Raw genomic sequence first — 17032 nt, forward strand, 5'->3', positions numbered from 1 at the left:
GACGAATGAAGCCTAAAGGTAACAATTTGTCAGGATACTGCTTTAAATACTGAGGCTCGTTTTCTGATAGGGTGTAGGTGCCACTAGATGGTAAACTGACTCCTGGGATTAGATCAATTTGACAGTTAAACTCCCTATAAAGTGGTAGTTGCATGTCCCTCTTTTCATCAAACATCCTGAAAACCCGAGTATTCTCTTGGAAGAAAATTTGGGGGTTCCAGAGGAACTACTGCACATTTAGGGTGAGGTTAGATCTTATGCAGAGTCATAACAATTAGAACAGCAGTATGATGACCCCGGGGTTACCCAACATAATGCCCAGTCAATGAGTGGATTATGGAGTTGTAGCCAGGGTATCCCAGAATGGCTCCAAATGTGGGTGTATCTATCAGATCGAAAGACAAAGTTTCGGTGTGCACATTTTCACAAACCAGGGCTATAGGAACGGTTTGATAGGTAATCAACCCTGATGACAATTCAGAGCCATCAACTACCTCTGGTTCTTGTTTTTAACTCAGGATTTAAAGAACTGGCCAAGGTTAAAACCAAGAAATTCCCAGTAGCTCCAGAATCCAGGAGTATAGGCAGAACCTTACACTGCTGTAGGGGGGAACATCATGGTCACTGAAATAGCTAGATGATGTGGAATGTTACCTATGGTATGAGCCATGTATTGTGAGGTCAGTGTAGTCTGGCTTTGCCACAACTTAAGCATAAATTTAATTTTCTACATCGTTCCTTTTCACTGGTAGATAATGGTCTTCTTATTCCCCAATCTGCATTGGTTCTACCGACTAATCAGTTTTACTCTCAGTCTCCTTTCGCTCAGGCTGAACCAAGAGTCTTGGCTCACTTCTAGTTCGGTCAGCCTTACATTCCATTCCGTAAGTCAATGATCTAACCTGCCCACTAGATCAATAAATTCTGACCAATCGGTAGGGGGTCAGCAATGTGAGCCAAGGAGTCTTTAAGTTCCTCTTTGAGTCCCCTATAGAATAGTGAAGTTTTTTTTATCTTTAGGCCATTATGTCTCAGTAACTAATCTATGAAAGGTTGTGATATAAGTAAGTCTTTTCCTTGCCGTATGTTTAAAAGCCCGTTATCACTTGCCTGAATAAAAGTGTTTTTGGCAAAAAAACTTTGCATTGCATCGCGAAACTTAGTATAGTTATTCAATAAGGGGTTATTCTCAATAAGAGGTATTGCCCAGTTTGTGGTATTACTCCATAGGTAAGAGATAATAAATACAATCCGAACATTATCAGTGGGGAAGGCACCAGGTTTACCTAGCAATTGTAGTTGACACTGACTTCAGAATGCATCAAATTTGGTGCTAACTCCAAAGAAGCATTCTGGTGGAGCAAGTGGAATGAGGGTATGTGTGTGTACAATAATGTTAACCAGGGATGTTCCTTCATCCCCTGATGACTATTGTTCAAGATTCCACGCTCCTGGAATGCATGGGTTGAATGATGGGTTGTTTATCCTTTAGGAGTGACTCTTGAATCTAACCAGGGCACATTACATGGGCGATAGCACACCAGTTCATCCCTGAGAGTTTGGTTTTCTTGACGCAGGGCCTGAACCATACTCAACATTTCACCAAGGACCCTAGTTAAATCTACCACACTAGGGATTTCTTTACTACCAGAGATTTCGGATAATGCCTGGGCTAAATCTTGGGCATTTAACAACTTGTGTGAGTCCATATCATCCGGGCAAAAAGAATTGCAGGGGCTTGGCTTTCTGTTAGGCCACTCACCAGGAGAGTGTTGTTGGAAGAGACAATATTGGACCCTACTCTCTCCCAACACAATGCCCAACCAAGGAATGATATCCTCCAATAAGGCACTGTCCTAGGAGGAAAGGGAGTTGGGACAAAATAATAAAGAAGACAGAGACTTGCACCCTCCAAGTGGTGTTTAGCTCGCTATCCTGGTCAGGAATAGCCCAGGTTTCTTCCTCTTTTGGGGTGTGCAGGACAGTCAACTAAAGGGAAGGAACAAACACTATATTAGCACTGGCATGCATTAACGTAGTTAGTTCAGATAACATTGGAGCAATAAAAGTACATGTACTTAGAGATGCTTATAACAACACAGAAAATATGTAATCCTTTAGTTCTCCACTCCTTTCATGGCGTTTGGATAAGAGTTCAGTTTTTCACTTGCAGCATATTACACCACATGCTCTTCTTAGGGGACTGTTATTTATTATTTTGAATTCTCTTTTTCTCTTTAAAAGTTCATAAATTGCCTGTTGAACTTCCAGCAGATAGTAAAGGAGTCTTATGCCTGGATTATTCGCAAGTCTTGAAGTGTTTTTATTTTTGTTGAATTGTTGAGGGCGAGAAACAAAGAATAGTGCACTAACCTTGTTTTCTCTTCTTTTGCTTTGTCCTTCCTTTCACCACGGGTTACACCCACACATGTTGGAATGACCAGAGGGCCAGTCCCTGAATGGCTGCAGCCACAAAGAGGATTTTTGTAGAATTGTTGCAGACAAGAAACAAAGAATAGTGTCCTTGCTTTGTACTTCCTTTCATTGTAGGTTACGCCATCACATGTCAAAATGACCAATAGGCGAGTTCCTGAACAGCTGCAGCCACAAAAAGTATTCCCCGCCGTCGCTCACTGCAGGCCTTTTCTGGAATGCAGGGATGGGAGAAGTTCGATGAGCTGCTCAGAGATGTCTGCAGGAGCGCAGATGTCACTGGGTCAGGCTTGGAAGCTTGGATCAGGGAGAAGAGGGTGTGATGATCCAGGAGAGTGGGAGAGAGGCTAAGGGTTCCTTTTCTGAAAATAAATCCAAGTGCCCAACTGGGGTTTGACTGAGTATTTATAGGTAGATAGTACTTTCTAGAAAGTCCCCAACTGGAGTGTCCCTGTATTGGTGGCACATGACTCACTCTGTCTGCAGGCACATGGATAATTATGAATCACTTTGGAAAGTACCTGATTAAAAACTCCCTGTCTGCAGGTACATGGATAATTATCAAGCACATGAGTAATTACAATAAGAGAAAAAGGGTCACCATTGAAGCGAGACTTGACAAACATGTGGATCAAAATATGAGGCCTTTTAGTCAAACAAAGGGGTAACTAAAGTACATGGGACATTGCAAACATGGAGATAATGTAAAGGTTTGCTACAGACAACAGTGATACCACATTTAGCACAAATAATTACCTAACGTGTGTGAGCTTGAGGAGTGGCTACACAATTTATAAAGCGATGGGTTGCAGGATATAAGGGACATGCATGGGTGCGGGAGTTAGTGATCATAACACTGTGTACTCGGATCATTCTTCCATTTCTCCTCCATAGACCAATGTATCCTCTTTATTGTGCATCCTCATAATTCGTAGCAAATGATGACATTGACATGACATACCTTACAGAACAGAATGAGGCATGACCTGATAATGCAACACATGGACACTCATATAACTTGTAATAAGATGAAGTGTACTTATTACCATACTCCTGCTCATGCACGTTTAGCTGGATAGGGAGGTCTAGTCAGACATTCCCCATCACCTCCCCCTGCAGTTGGTGAGAAGAAGATGTTGCTTTGTGTGTCCTTGAGTGGATCTTCTTAGAACGTTCTTGGATTTAACACTAGCCCACCAGCAGAGTTCAACCTTAAGCTTGCTCATTTCCAGTGTTGAAAAGTGGATTATTGGTAAGGGCAGGTAGGTACCTACACTTAGCAAAAGGCCACAAACCCCCACTAGGCCCAGTCAAGATCTAAGTAAATTAATCCTTGCTCAACACTTGGTAGCTTGGCCCACTAACATTTAGGCTTACCTTAAGAGACAGGTATGTAAAGTACTTAACATCAACAAAACAGTAAATAACTGAAACACAACACACAATAAAAATCCAACACCAATTTATAAAAACAGGAAATATTTTTATCTTTAAAATGGCACCAAAATGAAAAAAACCAACGTAGGGATTTAGAGATATGATTTTTTCAAAGATTTAAGGTAAAACTAATGCTTCGAAGCAACTAGCGCTCAAAGGGTTAAAAAAATCACACTGGACAGGGACAAAGTCCAGAGTTCAGGCCATCCAGAATGTAACACTTTTACACTTACTTTCAGAAGTGTTTCTTGATTCAGGAAAGAGGTCCACAGCACCAGCCAAAGGTACAGAGGCTCTTGTTTGCCTCTTGGGGTCTGGGACTATATCTCCCACAATTGACCTCTTCAATTTATGGAGCTTTTTACAACAGTTGCTCCAAACATCTCTAAACTTCTGGATCTTCTTCCAGAGGTCCTTTGTGGGTCCTTGAAGTGTCCACGAACTGGATCCAAGGTTCTAAAAGCTCTGAGTTGTTCCTTGGGCGTTGGAACTACAATTCCCAGAATGCACCTGGTCAGAATTCACAAATGGCCACTGGACCCTGGTCAGCTGGGCTCTTCTTTCAAGACTTGATGACAAGAACTCTGGTCAGCTTCTCTGTACCTGTACCTTAGAGGATGTCCGCTCCTGGAGTTGCAGAAGCAAGGCAAAGTCCTCTTCTTGGTAAAGCCCAACGTGTGCAGCTGGTGCAGTCCTTTTGAGTGCAGTTCTTCAGGTGCAGGACAGGAGTCCAACAGGTCAGTGCTTTTCCAGTATCTTCTTCCAACAGGGATCTGAATTGTGGGACAGTTCTACCATATTTATCCTTGCTCCTGTGGGTGAGAGGCAGGGGTGTGCACCTGTCCAATAGTGGTGCAGGTCAACACACTCTGGGGTGACCACTTCCTGTGAAGTGTGGCAAAAATCAATCCCTGAAAGCAAAATTCTTTAAAAATCCAACATGGAGAAAATCTCTCCTTGAAGGTTACATCTGGCTGATCCCACCCACTGGTGTGGTCAAGTTTACATAACACACCTCCTCCAGCCCCTCTCCTAATCTAATTAGTGGGGCTTCTATCTGGCTGGAGGAACAGTAAATGGGGGAGGTCCAGTTTCTGTCTCAGGTGGCTTTTCCTCCTTTGAAAACCAGTTTGGCCACTCTCCCTCCATCCTGCTCTGCCATCTGGTGCAGCAGTTCCCTGCCCACTGGATAGTTCCTTTGTCTGAGCCCAGGCCACTTCACATCTCATTAAGGAAGCCTGGCTCAGGCTACGGGAGACTGACCAATCAGGAAAGGGCACTATAAGGTTGAATTTGGTAACTTTCAGAAAGCATTCTAAAATTATTTTCCTGGGTTAGTTATGTTAAATTCAACATTGGCAAGATACTGTATTTATTATAACATTTTATTTGGTACCACACTTGCTACATTTAGCTCATCTCTATGCAAAATAAGACTATTATTTTAAAAATTAAGTCTCACAGTGTTAACCTTTGGAGCCCAATGGGCAAACATGAATTTGGCTGTTGTTCGCTCACCAGGGCTTATAAAACATCTTTTATAAGGTCCCTGTTTGGGTTTACACTGCACCCAACCCTGGAGGAACATAGGGCTGACCTTAGGGATGACTTACATGCAAAAATAAGGTAGTTTGAGATTTTGGAAGTACTTTAATTCCAACATTGAATTTTGAGGTTATTTTTAACTTAAAAACACCCAGCAAAGCAGGCCTGCCTTTACAATGATACCAGGGACCACAGCAGTGCATCCATGAATGCACTGTCTATGCTGGGGGTTCCTAAACCTACATGCCCTACCATATACTAGGGACTTATAGGTAGGTTGTCAGAGCCAATTATAATTATGCCTAATTTGCATATACCATTTTAAACAGAGCACTGGCCCTGGAACTGGTTAGCAGTGCCCAGGGCATAGTCAGAGTCTGAAAACACCGTTATCAGCTAGAAGTGGAGGCAAAAAGTGAGGGGGCGTCTGCAATCAGCCCAGTTTTCCCACACCCATACTCTTCTAGTAAGAATCCCCATAGCAGATCCCTTCCTGGTGACTCCCTTCAAGATTACGAGGCATGTATTTGTGTAATTCCACCAATACAGCCTAGGCATCCACTCAGCGACACCCTTTACGGATTATCTCAAGTTCTTCCAGGATGAAGTTGGGGACCCTCTCAGTTCTCTTGTCATATATAATTGAGGAGAAAAGAATGGAGGGGAGCAGCAGGGTGGAGTTGGATGCAGTTTTCTGGATAAAATGGCTCAGGAACAACTGATTATGTTCCTCTACTCAGCCATATCTGAAAGAATATAATGAAGGACAGCAGCATGATTGAGTTGGATGTTGCTCAGTAGGTATATTGGCCAGGGAAGTTCAGTTTTTCCCTTCTGCTTCATTTATTTGTTGTTACTTATTGCTAGGTAATTTGCCCATACTGTATAAATATACATAGTGTATGTTCTGAAAATACAAATCAGTGGGTGGTAGTCAAGATGGACTTTTCTAGCTACAGGGAGGATTGTCCATTATTGTCATACAGTACTTGTCACAACTAAGATTCTCTACCACAAGTAACATGAAGCTTGAAGCATTTAGGTTTAGATGTATGCACTGTAATCCACACACAATTGGGTGTGTAGATGTTCACGTTAGTCATGTCACATTATGTGCAAAATGACACTTCAGTGTGATCATGTGATTACCATGTACCAATAGTTTATTTTATTCACATGGCCCTGTTTGTCTGTGGCATCAGGCTGTGAACAATAGAGGAGTAGCAGGATGCCCTTCATGGACAGTGAAATGGTCCACCTTTGCTCATTGGCCCAACGTTGATCTTCCACTGTGGTGCAGCAACCAAACTTGCAGCTCAGGAAACGTCTGATGCTGCAAGGGCTTGCACATACAGTCCATACATAACCTTAGGGACTGGCCCATTCTGGGTACCTGAATAGGCTGTAGTGCAGATTGTGGGTGTAAGTCATGTTGCAAGGTGATACTGTGCAACCAGCAGCAGGCTAGCTTTATTTTGCACATTTCCGCTGTACCGAACAAAGGCATCACAAGTTTGATAAAAGCACCTGAAGGAAGAGTTGAGCATGCCGGAAGTGTGCTCTATGAGGTCTCAATGAATGAGTGTGCCATATACTATGCCTGTGTTGATGGCCAGAAGTTGGATATCTCAATGGGGTGAGGAGATGGGGACAGACCGGATCCTTACAAGGAATTACATGCAAAACAAACATTGGTAAAAGAGCTCCAGTTGGCACCCAAATAAACATCTTCACATTGCTATCCCGCATGCATTTGCACAATTAATCAAGGCTCTACTAGTGACATGGACAGTGACTTCTAACATTCCTCATAATTATGTGCCTTCTTGGCTGCACATGCAGTCCCAGTGTGGATTTGTAGTTCTTACGTAGATGCCACATGACGAAAATACCTAGCAACCAACTATTGTGCAAGGCACTGGTGTAAGATGAAATTGTCATTTGCTGAACTGAGAAAAGCAGTAGGCACGCAGTGGCATCATCCACAACTTGGACTTTAATGGAGAGTTAGCAGCTTCACCTGCGATATTGGTGTGTCCCATGATTTGGTTGCTGGAGTTCACCATGTGTGCAACCAATGGCACCTGGAGGAAATGGGCATTGACAAAGAAGTGGCATGCTACCAATTGCTTGTCTGGCTGTGACTCTAGCTTGGTGGTGAACTGTTTCATGCCACCTATGATGAATGGCAACATTTAATGGATTTGGTGTGCTCCTTAGCTGCCTGCTATAGTCGTTCTGGACCTCTGCAATGTTCCCCTGGCAAAGAAGTAGAGTAGAAGGTACATTCACTTGGGCAAGGGTGGCACTGGAGCAGGCCGTTTGCAAAGCGAGTTCCTGCTCCCATTTGCAACCAGAATAAGATGAGGAGGGATCTGGTATTTTACCACTATCTGTTATTCGACATACTGAAAAGAGTAGTCCTCTGTCTTTACAATACCATTTTTTCTCATGAGGCCATGTCGAGTTTTTTTCTGTGCTCAGGACCACCATGCCTTGAATGGTATCCCTGGCCAGATAAATCTAGTGATGGTTGACAATCATTAAATAGGAAGGGATGACAGTCACTATGACCTGAGAGACCTCTGATGTACAGAGAGTTAGGTCAGAGGTTTCTAATCATGAAACTGTAGTGGATTCATCATTAGAAACCTGCTGTTTCCGTAACTCTAGAGCCTGTGAGCAGCTTTTTTTGTGAAGCAGAAGCATTACAGATTTAAGGTGATCCTGGTGCTCCACCAAACCCTAAATGGCACACAAGGGCTAATTCCTGCTTTTGCACATCAAGAATGTTTCTCATGTCTTGCTTTCTTGAAAGTTTTCCTCCATCTACCACTTAGCGACATTTGTCCTGAATCATCATCCAGGCTTGCTTTTAATATCCACTTAAGTTCCTCTCTTCAAATAAATCATCCTCCGTTTACTAGCCCATTTCTTTACTTTCTAATCACATTTATTTTTTCAGCATCCCCACACAATAGCCATACCCTACCCCTCTTGGCCCCTTGGCTCTCTCCTTCTATCCTCCACCCCTGCTTTGATCTGTGAACTGTGTCGCTTCAGTGATTGGACAATTCAGCTCTAAACCATTCTGTTACCTCATTTGTACTGTTCAGTGTCTCTCAAATCTTGAAAAGGCAGTATTAGCTCATTCTCTTAATTATTCTTCACATTCTGCACGTCTCTTCTGCAAAGTGAATCAACTTATCTCTTTTCTTCCGCCTTTTTCGTCCTCATTATTTTCAATGTACAGGTCCATCCAATCGCTCCATTCCTCGCATTTATATTTTATTGTTACTATCATCTTCCCTGTCATATTCTCCTTAATTTCCGGTCTATGAATATGAACTTGTCCATTTACTTAATCATACAAATACTTAATTTCTCCCCCGAACACTGTGTTTCCTAGTACCATTTAATTTCCCCCCTGTAATTTAAAGCCTTTCCATAATCTTCAATCAATTACTTTATGCTGGCAATTTGGTTTCCATATTTGAGTCTCTTGGGAGACCTACAATTTATCACCTTTTTCTTTATAAGTGTAATGTTGTTCCGCTTTTGTGCTCCTTTAACACTTACAGTACATTAGCAATCATCCTCGCTCCTCTGCTCATTCACTTTCTTTCCAGGCTCCTGTAGGTAGCTATCAAAACCACTTCGGTTTTAACAATTTCACTAAGATGTGTTGCAAACTCTTACCTTTCTCATTGTACTTCTTGTCCCTCAACTGCTTTTGACATTGACATTCATTGCATGTTTTATCATCTCCTTACGAACATCAGATATACAGGACTTACCAGTGGTGCACCTGCCAGTAGGGTTAGCCTTAGCTCGTTCCAAGACCAATATATTTGCTAGATTGTTTTTGCAAAATGAAAGACGGATGCTCCGTTCTTATTTTTCCTCTCGTATTTCTTTGCTGCAAAGCCGTCTGAGAGGAACAAGCAACTCAACAGCACCTGGAGGATTTTCTTGGCCAGCTGCAGATACGAACTGGAAACCACGAAGTGTGCTGGGAACAATGCAGTTAGTGCTGTTGAAACCCTCTGAAAGGCGGAACTGCTCGAACCTGCTAGGCTCGATTTTACGTTTCACTGAGCAGCTCTTAGGTGCAGACCTGCAGGGGTCCTGCTTTGGCTGGTGCTTTCAGAATATGGAGTTGAGTCGCGGCCATTTCCTTCTTGCCAGGACCAAGCATAAATGCCTGACTGAAGCTCTGTGGGCTTGCCCTGCTGCAGCTGATACGGACTGTGGGAAAGCCCTAGTAAGTCAATGAGTCCCGAAATACAGACACTATGCCAGCAGAAATCACTCCAACGGGGCAGGAATGTAAAGAAATAAGCTAAGTGGTACTATGCCTGGTTTACACCCTCTCTCCTGGCATCAACTTTTATACTTTATTCTTCAAAGGCCGTGCTGTTTGGTGGAGATCCAGGTGTTGCTGAGAGTCATGTTGTGCACCCCTTCATCATTAAACAATGAGGACCCTCATTTACAGAACGCCTCTCTTTGAGGGAACATGCCCAGCTATATGTACCTAGCTGTCATAGATGTTGGTATAACCACGAGTCTGTGAAGACATGGAAATGAATAGGTACATCACTACTCTCCTTGTTTGTCAATACCCATTGGGAAAATATTTGTAGACATACAGATCTGCCAGAGAGCTCTTGCAAGTAATATTAGGGACCTGCCTCATATCGGAGTCCTCAAATCAATATGTACACAATAGGAAGTCATGATAATGGAGATTTACTATCCCCTTAACCTACGATAGCATATGGGCTACCATGGAAATACCAAACTCTCGCACAGGTAAATAACTTTAGAGTAAAAAGAATCCAAACTCTGGGTATTACATATCACAGGGTACAACAGTTGGATCCAGTATCTTTCTGAGATCAACTGAGTAATGTAAAACCCCCAGTATTCCTCTTTGTGGCTCATGTAACTGAGGCCCTTATTAAGAGTTTAGCGGGCAGCAGAGGTTGCCCAGCAAACTCTTTAGGTCAGAAAACTCATAATAGGGCTGGCGGGCGGAAACAGCATTTCCACCAGCTTACTTATCGGAAAACTCACCTCAATATTGATGCCGACTCGTAATAGAGCCAGTGGCAATGTTGCAGTGTGTCGGGTGTGACAGCACCCATTGCGCATTTCACTACCCATAATTTGGGCAGTAAAAAGCACGAAGGGGCTGTCCATGGGGACCCTGCACTGCCCATGCCAATTGCATGGGCAGTGCAGGGGCCCCCATGGGGCCTCCACCCCCATCAGCCTTTCCATGGCGGTGGGACGGCCGTGCAAAAGCCGGCAGAGAGGGGACACGTAAGCCCCAGGGCAGTGCTGCTTGCAGCGCTGCCCTGGTGGATTAAGACTGACGGCACCACCAGGTTGTCGACTGGCAGCAACCTGGCAGTGCCACTGGTCGGACTGTGGCAGCTCCTCCAGGGTCGTAATGAGGAGTCCGGACCACTGCTATGATGGCAGTCCGACCTCCACCGCGATTCTGGAAGTCCCAGGACCGCCAGACTCGTAATGAGGGGCTGAGTCTCTGGGTTAATGGCGGGAATACATCAGCAGAGTTCCTAGTGGTGTAGAAATTCCTTCTCACTAACTGAGACCTGGTTCTATACTTTTTTTTTTACCAACATACTGTGATTACCATATAAGGATGACTTGGAAACTCATTGTTAAGTGACAGTGTTTTGCACCAGATTCCTGGGTGAAGTGTTTGCCAATCCCTTACTGAGAGAGGGCACTTGGCACTTCATTGTTGGGCTGTTTGCACTTAGCAATCATCTGCTGGGCAGAGTAGTATGGCAGGACTGCTAGTAATAAATGTTTTTAAAATTGAATACACTGTATCTCAGTGTTGAGGGTGGAACGTGAACCTACATTTTCCTGAGTTGCAATCAAGTAACCATTGCGTACAGTACGTTTGCAATCTTTACGTCAATCAATGTTACATACTTAGAATTACATTGCTCATGTGTTGTCTCATTTCAGGAGTGTCCTAATGCTTCTGATCATTTAGTTGTCATGAAGAGTCAATACAGCTAGGGGCTCTGGTTTTATCAAGGCACTGTGTTGCATTACCGTTTTAGCATGTATTTATTTTGTGTGCTTTCTACTATTCGGTCTTCTTTCGTAATGTAAATATATTTTGAGATTTTATTGTGCGGTGTACTCATAAGTTCTCACAATCCTAAAGAGGCAAGGACATCTGTGTTGAAAATGTGATGTGTGTTGAATAGTCCATTAACTCTGCCCTACACCTCCTCCATTGAGCTAAACCTTGACTGCTTGTCCGTAACTTCCCAGAGGGCCAAATGGGTTTATGGGTCTAAACTTCCATTGCAACGGACTAATCAGGAACACCACCACTCACAACTTCCAATAGTGTTTGGTTGCTCCTGTAGCTGCTTGAGTTAAGGAAATTACTTGATACACAGAATTAACCATTACGTAACAAAGTTAGTTCTTTAAATGATGTGAAAACATAACTAACGCCTTTCTGGGTCAAACCATGACTATCAAGCCTACTGCAGATGATTGCTTACTCAGCTACTACGATGAAGGTATTCAGTGCTCAGCTTACTTAACTTTAACGTATTAATTGGTTTAGTCTCCACTATTTAATCTTTGATATTTGCCTGTGCTACCACTAACCTTTCAAATTCAAGAAAATGCAGTTTTCAACGTAAATCCTGAAGATGGATACAGAAAGGCTTGTCTTGCGGAGATCCAAGTTAATACAGTTCAAGAGTTTTTGATATTTAAATACATAACATGGGTTTGATTGAAGATGCTAAAATCATTTGAACACATTCTCCACAGTGGAATGATATGCTGCCAAAATACTCTAAACTCGGTCAACATTGTTTCTCACTTTTCCTGATCAACATTCCAAACTCAGCAACAATATTAAAAACATTTTGATTAGAAACGTAAACTAAACTTTTTAATAGATTTTAACAGAAATACTTTGGTCCATTTCAGAGTTTGGTAATAATCCCAAAGCTTTCAGTAATTGCTTCCTACATTCAGCTAAAGAAATAGACATCCGTATTTATCATTTGTGTCCTAAATTGATCTTAAATCAAAGAGGTGAAATATAAATATAGTGCTCCATTCAGATGAGTGAAGATGTGGATATTTCTCAGACACTGATCTGTCCATTTATTTGACAGAATTGGGCATATAAAATAATTGTGCTCCCAATGTTGAGACACTCCTACCGCCTTACCTGCCCTTTGTCCCAAAACATTCACATAGGTACTTGGAAGCAATGACATTTCTACTTAACACATGCATATCCATTAAAGATAGGGCATGTTGTGAAATTGGAAATTAACTTTCAAAGTATGCGTTTTACTGCCATTGATGTTTGTGGGTGTATAACTGTGCCCTCATTTATCTGTCTCTTTCTTACAACCCCCCTTTTAAAATCCCTGTTCCTCCCTAATTGTTACCATGTGCTACATTTACGTAAGGTGGACCACCCGGTCATTACAAAGGATAGGAAATGTTTCACTTTCAAGATACTACTACTTCAACTGTTGTTTTACATAATTGAACTAATCTTGAGTTGTGTCAAATTTTGGTTAAATTGTAAACTGCATGCTGGGTGTCACCCGCTAAAACCGCTGTTTGCATAGGACTGTTAGCCTCATCAACTGGGACTACTCTTTGACTCAGTCCACTTGCAAAAAGCTGCTTCAGTATACCCAAAATGACATCAGAAATGGTATGAAACAACAAGGTTCAAATATATTTAGCCTTTTATAAATAATAGTCCTGTGTCATGAACTGAACGGGCCTCAGAACAAACAGCTGCCCTTTAAGAACTTGAACTATTTACCAAGAAGTTGCCCTATTTTCTTTTTCTTAAATTTCAAGGTGACAGGTTTTGTACGCCCCTCAAGTGGCACCATCTGTGCTGTTTACAATAAACATCTAAGACATGAAGACCCTGTTTATTGGGAAAAAGCCAAGACGCTTGAAAAGACTGTGCAATTTATTGAATCAATATGCTACTGCTTTTCAAGTTCTAAGCGTGGTGGTCTTCTTTGTTAACTCATTCCCTTATAAACAATACATAATAATGACTCTTTCGTTCAGTATTCCTGGATCAATATATGTATATTTCAATTTAAATGGTTTATCCCCAGCCTCTTCCAAAAAACAAAAACAAATAACACAGAAATCATGACACTATGTTCTTTGGGAAGTGAATCACATAACGATGTTGGACATTGTAATTGATGTCTTTTCATTGACAAATTTAATTTGGTTGTTTGTGGACATAATAATGGGACAAATTAAAAATGGTAAAAACACTCCAGGCTAAGAGTATCCAACAATCCACTTCATAATTAAATGAATGACATACTAATACAGTTCTACGTTTTACGGCAGGTTAGCTAGAAAGAGTCAATGCTCTATCCTTTTAAAGGACTCTCAAATTTTATTTTGGAAAGTGTTAATGTTCTGCCCTTTTAAAGTATTCTCAAATTTTGAAAAATGAAGACTTACCCTTTTGGCACAAATCATTCTTGAACAGACCCCTAAACTGGATTATAGATTCCACCATCGAACCTTCAGAAATGTCAGCAAATCTCAGACACAGATTGTACATATGTATTCCCTTTATTGAACTGTACTAGTTATTGCAATCAGATGAAGCCACACTTAAAAAGCAGACCATCCAATTGCATTGAACTGATTATATTCATTACATAATTTTAATCATCTTTCTGTGAACTGGCAAATCCAATCAAAGCATAAGTCTTTAATTAAAAATTGTAGAAAGAAATATTCAAACAATTGCCAAGCAACCACATCACAAAGCACAAATACCTAAAAAAATAACGCAATAAAAGGTAGTTAACAAAAATCCCACATATAGTCTTCAACTATAGATATATTACAAGAAGCAACAAAGGACGAGAGTGTCGAAGCAGGTCTAGCTAACACTATAAATTCAGTCAGAGGCTCTACAGTACACTAGCTGAAGCAGGACAATAAAAAATACTGAGCATGGAATACTTTTAATCTCTTCCATTAATATTCATTTCCAGCTGCTTATAATAGCAGCGCCTCATGGCCAAATCATTAGAGTTTTACATCTGGGTTGCAAATGACACTTTGATTGGATGTAATGTTCAAATGGTCCTCCCCACTGTGCCTCCGTCAAGTCTTCTGCGGAGCGGTGTCCTGCAGTGCCGGTGGCTCACTGCGCGTGCTGGCTCAACGTGTGGTTCTGCAAAGACGTAAAAAGGAGACATGCATGAGGGGCAAAATAATAGAAAGCATGCCCATACCCTCCTACTCAGTCCCATTTATGCAGAGTTCTACATAAAAGCCTCTCAATTATTACAAAACAAAATGCAAAAGGAAAAAGTACTCATAAGTAATAGCTGCCAATGTGACACTTTTGCTTTGTACTGATAGATCGGTAAACGGGGACTTGAACTCAGATTTTTTGTATTCTTTACCAACCCTGTGCCAACAGGAATTTAGTGCATGTAGAGCGACGGCACAGAAAAAAAATAAGTAAAGTGTTCGAGAACATTCTTTCCTGCGGGGTTCACGAACCCCCAGGGATAACATTAAATATTACAGATAAGCATGAGGACCCTTACCACATTGTATACTATATGTACGCGCGTTATTCATTCAGAAAACAAAGCCAAGACTGCCACAACACGACACGTAATTTTGAAAAAAATAAAAAAGAAGCAATTCAACAATCGTTACAGTTATCAGAGAAACCTGCTGAGCAGCAACCGAACACTATCGATTTTAGACAATGAATGGCTGTAGGAGCTGTGTACAGTGCGGTCTCCAGGCACTTTTTTTTGAGGCCACATGCAAAGTATATATATATATATATATGCAAAAAACAAAGGAGAACTCTGGGAAGTTCCCAATTTTAGGTGGAGAGCTGCTCTAGTAAGGAGCCCCCTGCAACACCAGCGACACTCTAGAATTGCTCACCTCAAATGTCTGCTTATCTAGCAAAGTCTTTAAGCATAGGATTAGCACAGTGCTATCCTCGCCGAGCTAGATAGTGACAAAGTCTTTTGCCATTTGTACAGCAAAATCTTTAAGCATAGGATTGACATAGTGTCATCCTTGCCGAGCTGTAAAATGACAAAAGCCATTTACCACTCCAGGCACAGTATTACAGCTTTGGACTGGTCAAATACCATCCAAGCCAACCTGGAATGAGTAAAGCAACCCCTGACACGTGTTTCGCTCTCATTAGAGCTCTTCAGAGGAGTATAGCTTTGTCCAGACACAATGGCTTTTGTCATTTTACAGCTCGGCAAGGATGACACTATGTCAATCCTATGCTTAAAGATTTTGCTGTACAAATGGCAAAAGACTTTGTCACTATCTAGCTCGGCGAGGATAGCACTGTGCTAATCCTATGCTTAAAGACTTTGCTAGATAAGCAAACATTTGAGGTGAGCAAATCTAGAGTGTCGCTGGTGTTGCAGGGGGCTCCTTACTAGAGCAGCTCTCCACCTAAAATTGGGAACTTCCCAGAGTTCTCCTTTGTTTTTTGCATAATTTATGTGTCGCTCTATCCCTGAAAGGGTTTTGGTTTGATATATATATATATATATATATATATATATATATATATATATCTATATATATATATAATGTGTACTTGTGTGCTTAAAATGTTTAAATAGGACTTTGGATGTACATTTCTACTATGCAGGATATATATAGATTTAAACATTTTAAACAAAACACTGCTTTGAAGTGAAACTTAGTTGGACAAATGAATGTGCATGGCAAGGGGCAGTGTGTTTTCTGCATTGGGGGGGTGGGGGGGAGAGAGAGGGTGTACACAAAAAGAGCTGGGACACCGGCCCTCCATCTACCTATACCTATACCTCATCTATGTGTGCAATTGCAACCAATGTCATCTTCCACCGAACACATTTTTCAGCAAGTGAAGTGAGTCTGCCGGTACCTACTGGGTTGGTAGAGTTCAAAGACAAACCTTTTACAATGAGAGAACAATAAACACAATTTCACTTAAGATCACGTTTTGAGAAGGTTCAACAACGGTTCATCTCCAGCGGCAGATATACCGCTACTTTACTCAGATGTCTGGGGCTCAGACTTATATATTATCACCACCACTATTAGCACTATTCCAATAGCATCTACCAAAAACTGTTACTAGCCACAGTTCAGCCTGGTGCAACACCAACCACCCAATAAGCCAGATAATTGAACGGCAGTGCTTCCTAATTCATATTTGCGATTAGAGGTGGGTGAGTCTCGTAGGGCTCGAGCGAGAGGCCAGGCTATCGCTAAGCACGAGGTCCTCTTGAACTCTCGATCCCGAAACAAGCTCTGCTTTAATGTGTCTTCTGCCTGCCACCACACTCTTCCATTGTGCGCCAAGCATTAAAAAAAAACCATAAACCTTTGGTTTTAATAAGGAGAGAAAGAGGTAGCCAACTCGTGGGTGAACTGCCTAATGTGAAACCAAAAAACCTGGGATTACTCCCGGCTTCCCCACTTCACTAAATTGTGTTAATCTAGGCAAAAATGTTATTTAACAAAGACTTATTTTTCTTCAGAT

The 17032-nt window shown here is 41.7% G+C and overlaps 1 protein-coding gene across 4 annotated transcripts in view; it reads right to left on the reverse strand.

The window, feature by feature from the left end:
* Nucleotides 1-14048: 14048 nt before the first annotated feature.
* ZNF423 (zinc finger protein 423) overlaps nucleotides 14049-17032 on the reverse strand; it is a 397152-nt gene continuing 394168 nt past the window's right edge. For all 4 annotated transcript variants that reach the window (XM_069218319.1, XM_069218321.1, XM_069218320.1 and 1 more), the window contains one exon: nucleotides 14049-14680. In XM_069218319.1, the coding sequence (XP_069074420.1) occupies nucleotides 14651-14680 (30 nt within the window). In that variant the 3' untranslated portion in view covers nucleotides 14049-14650. The remainder of the gene's footprint in view (nucleotides 14681-17032) is intronic.

This window comes from Pleurodeles waltl, chromosome 12 (genome assembly GCF_031143425.1).
Source record: "Pleurodeles waltl isolate 20211129_DDA chromosome 12, aPleWal1.hap1.20221129, whole genome shotgun sequence".
NCBI lineage: Eukaryota > Metazoa > Chordata > Amphibia > Caudata > Salamandridae > Pleurodeles > Pleurodeles waltl.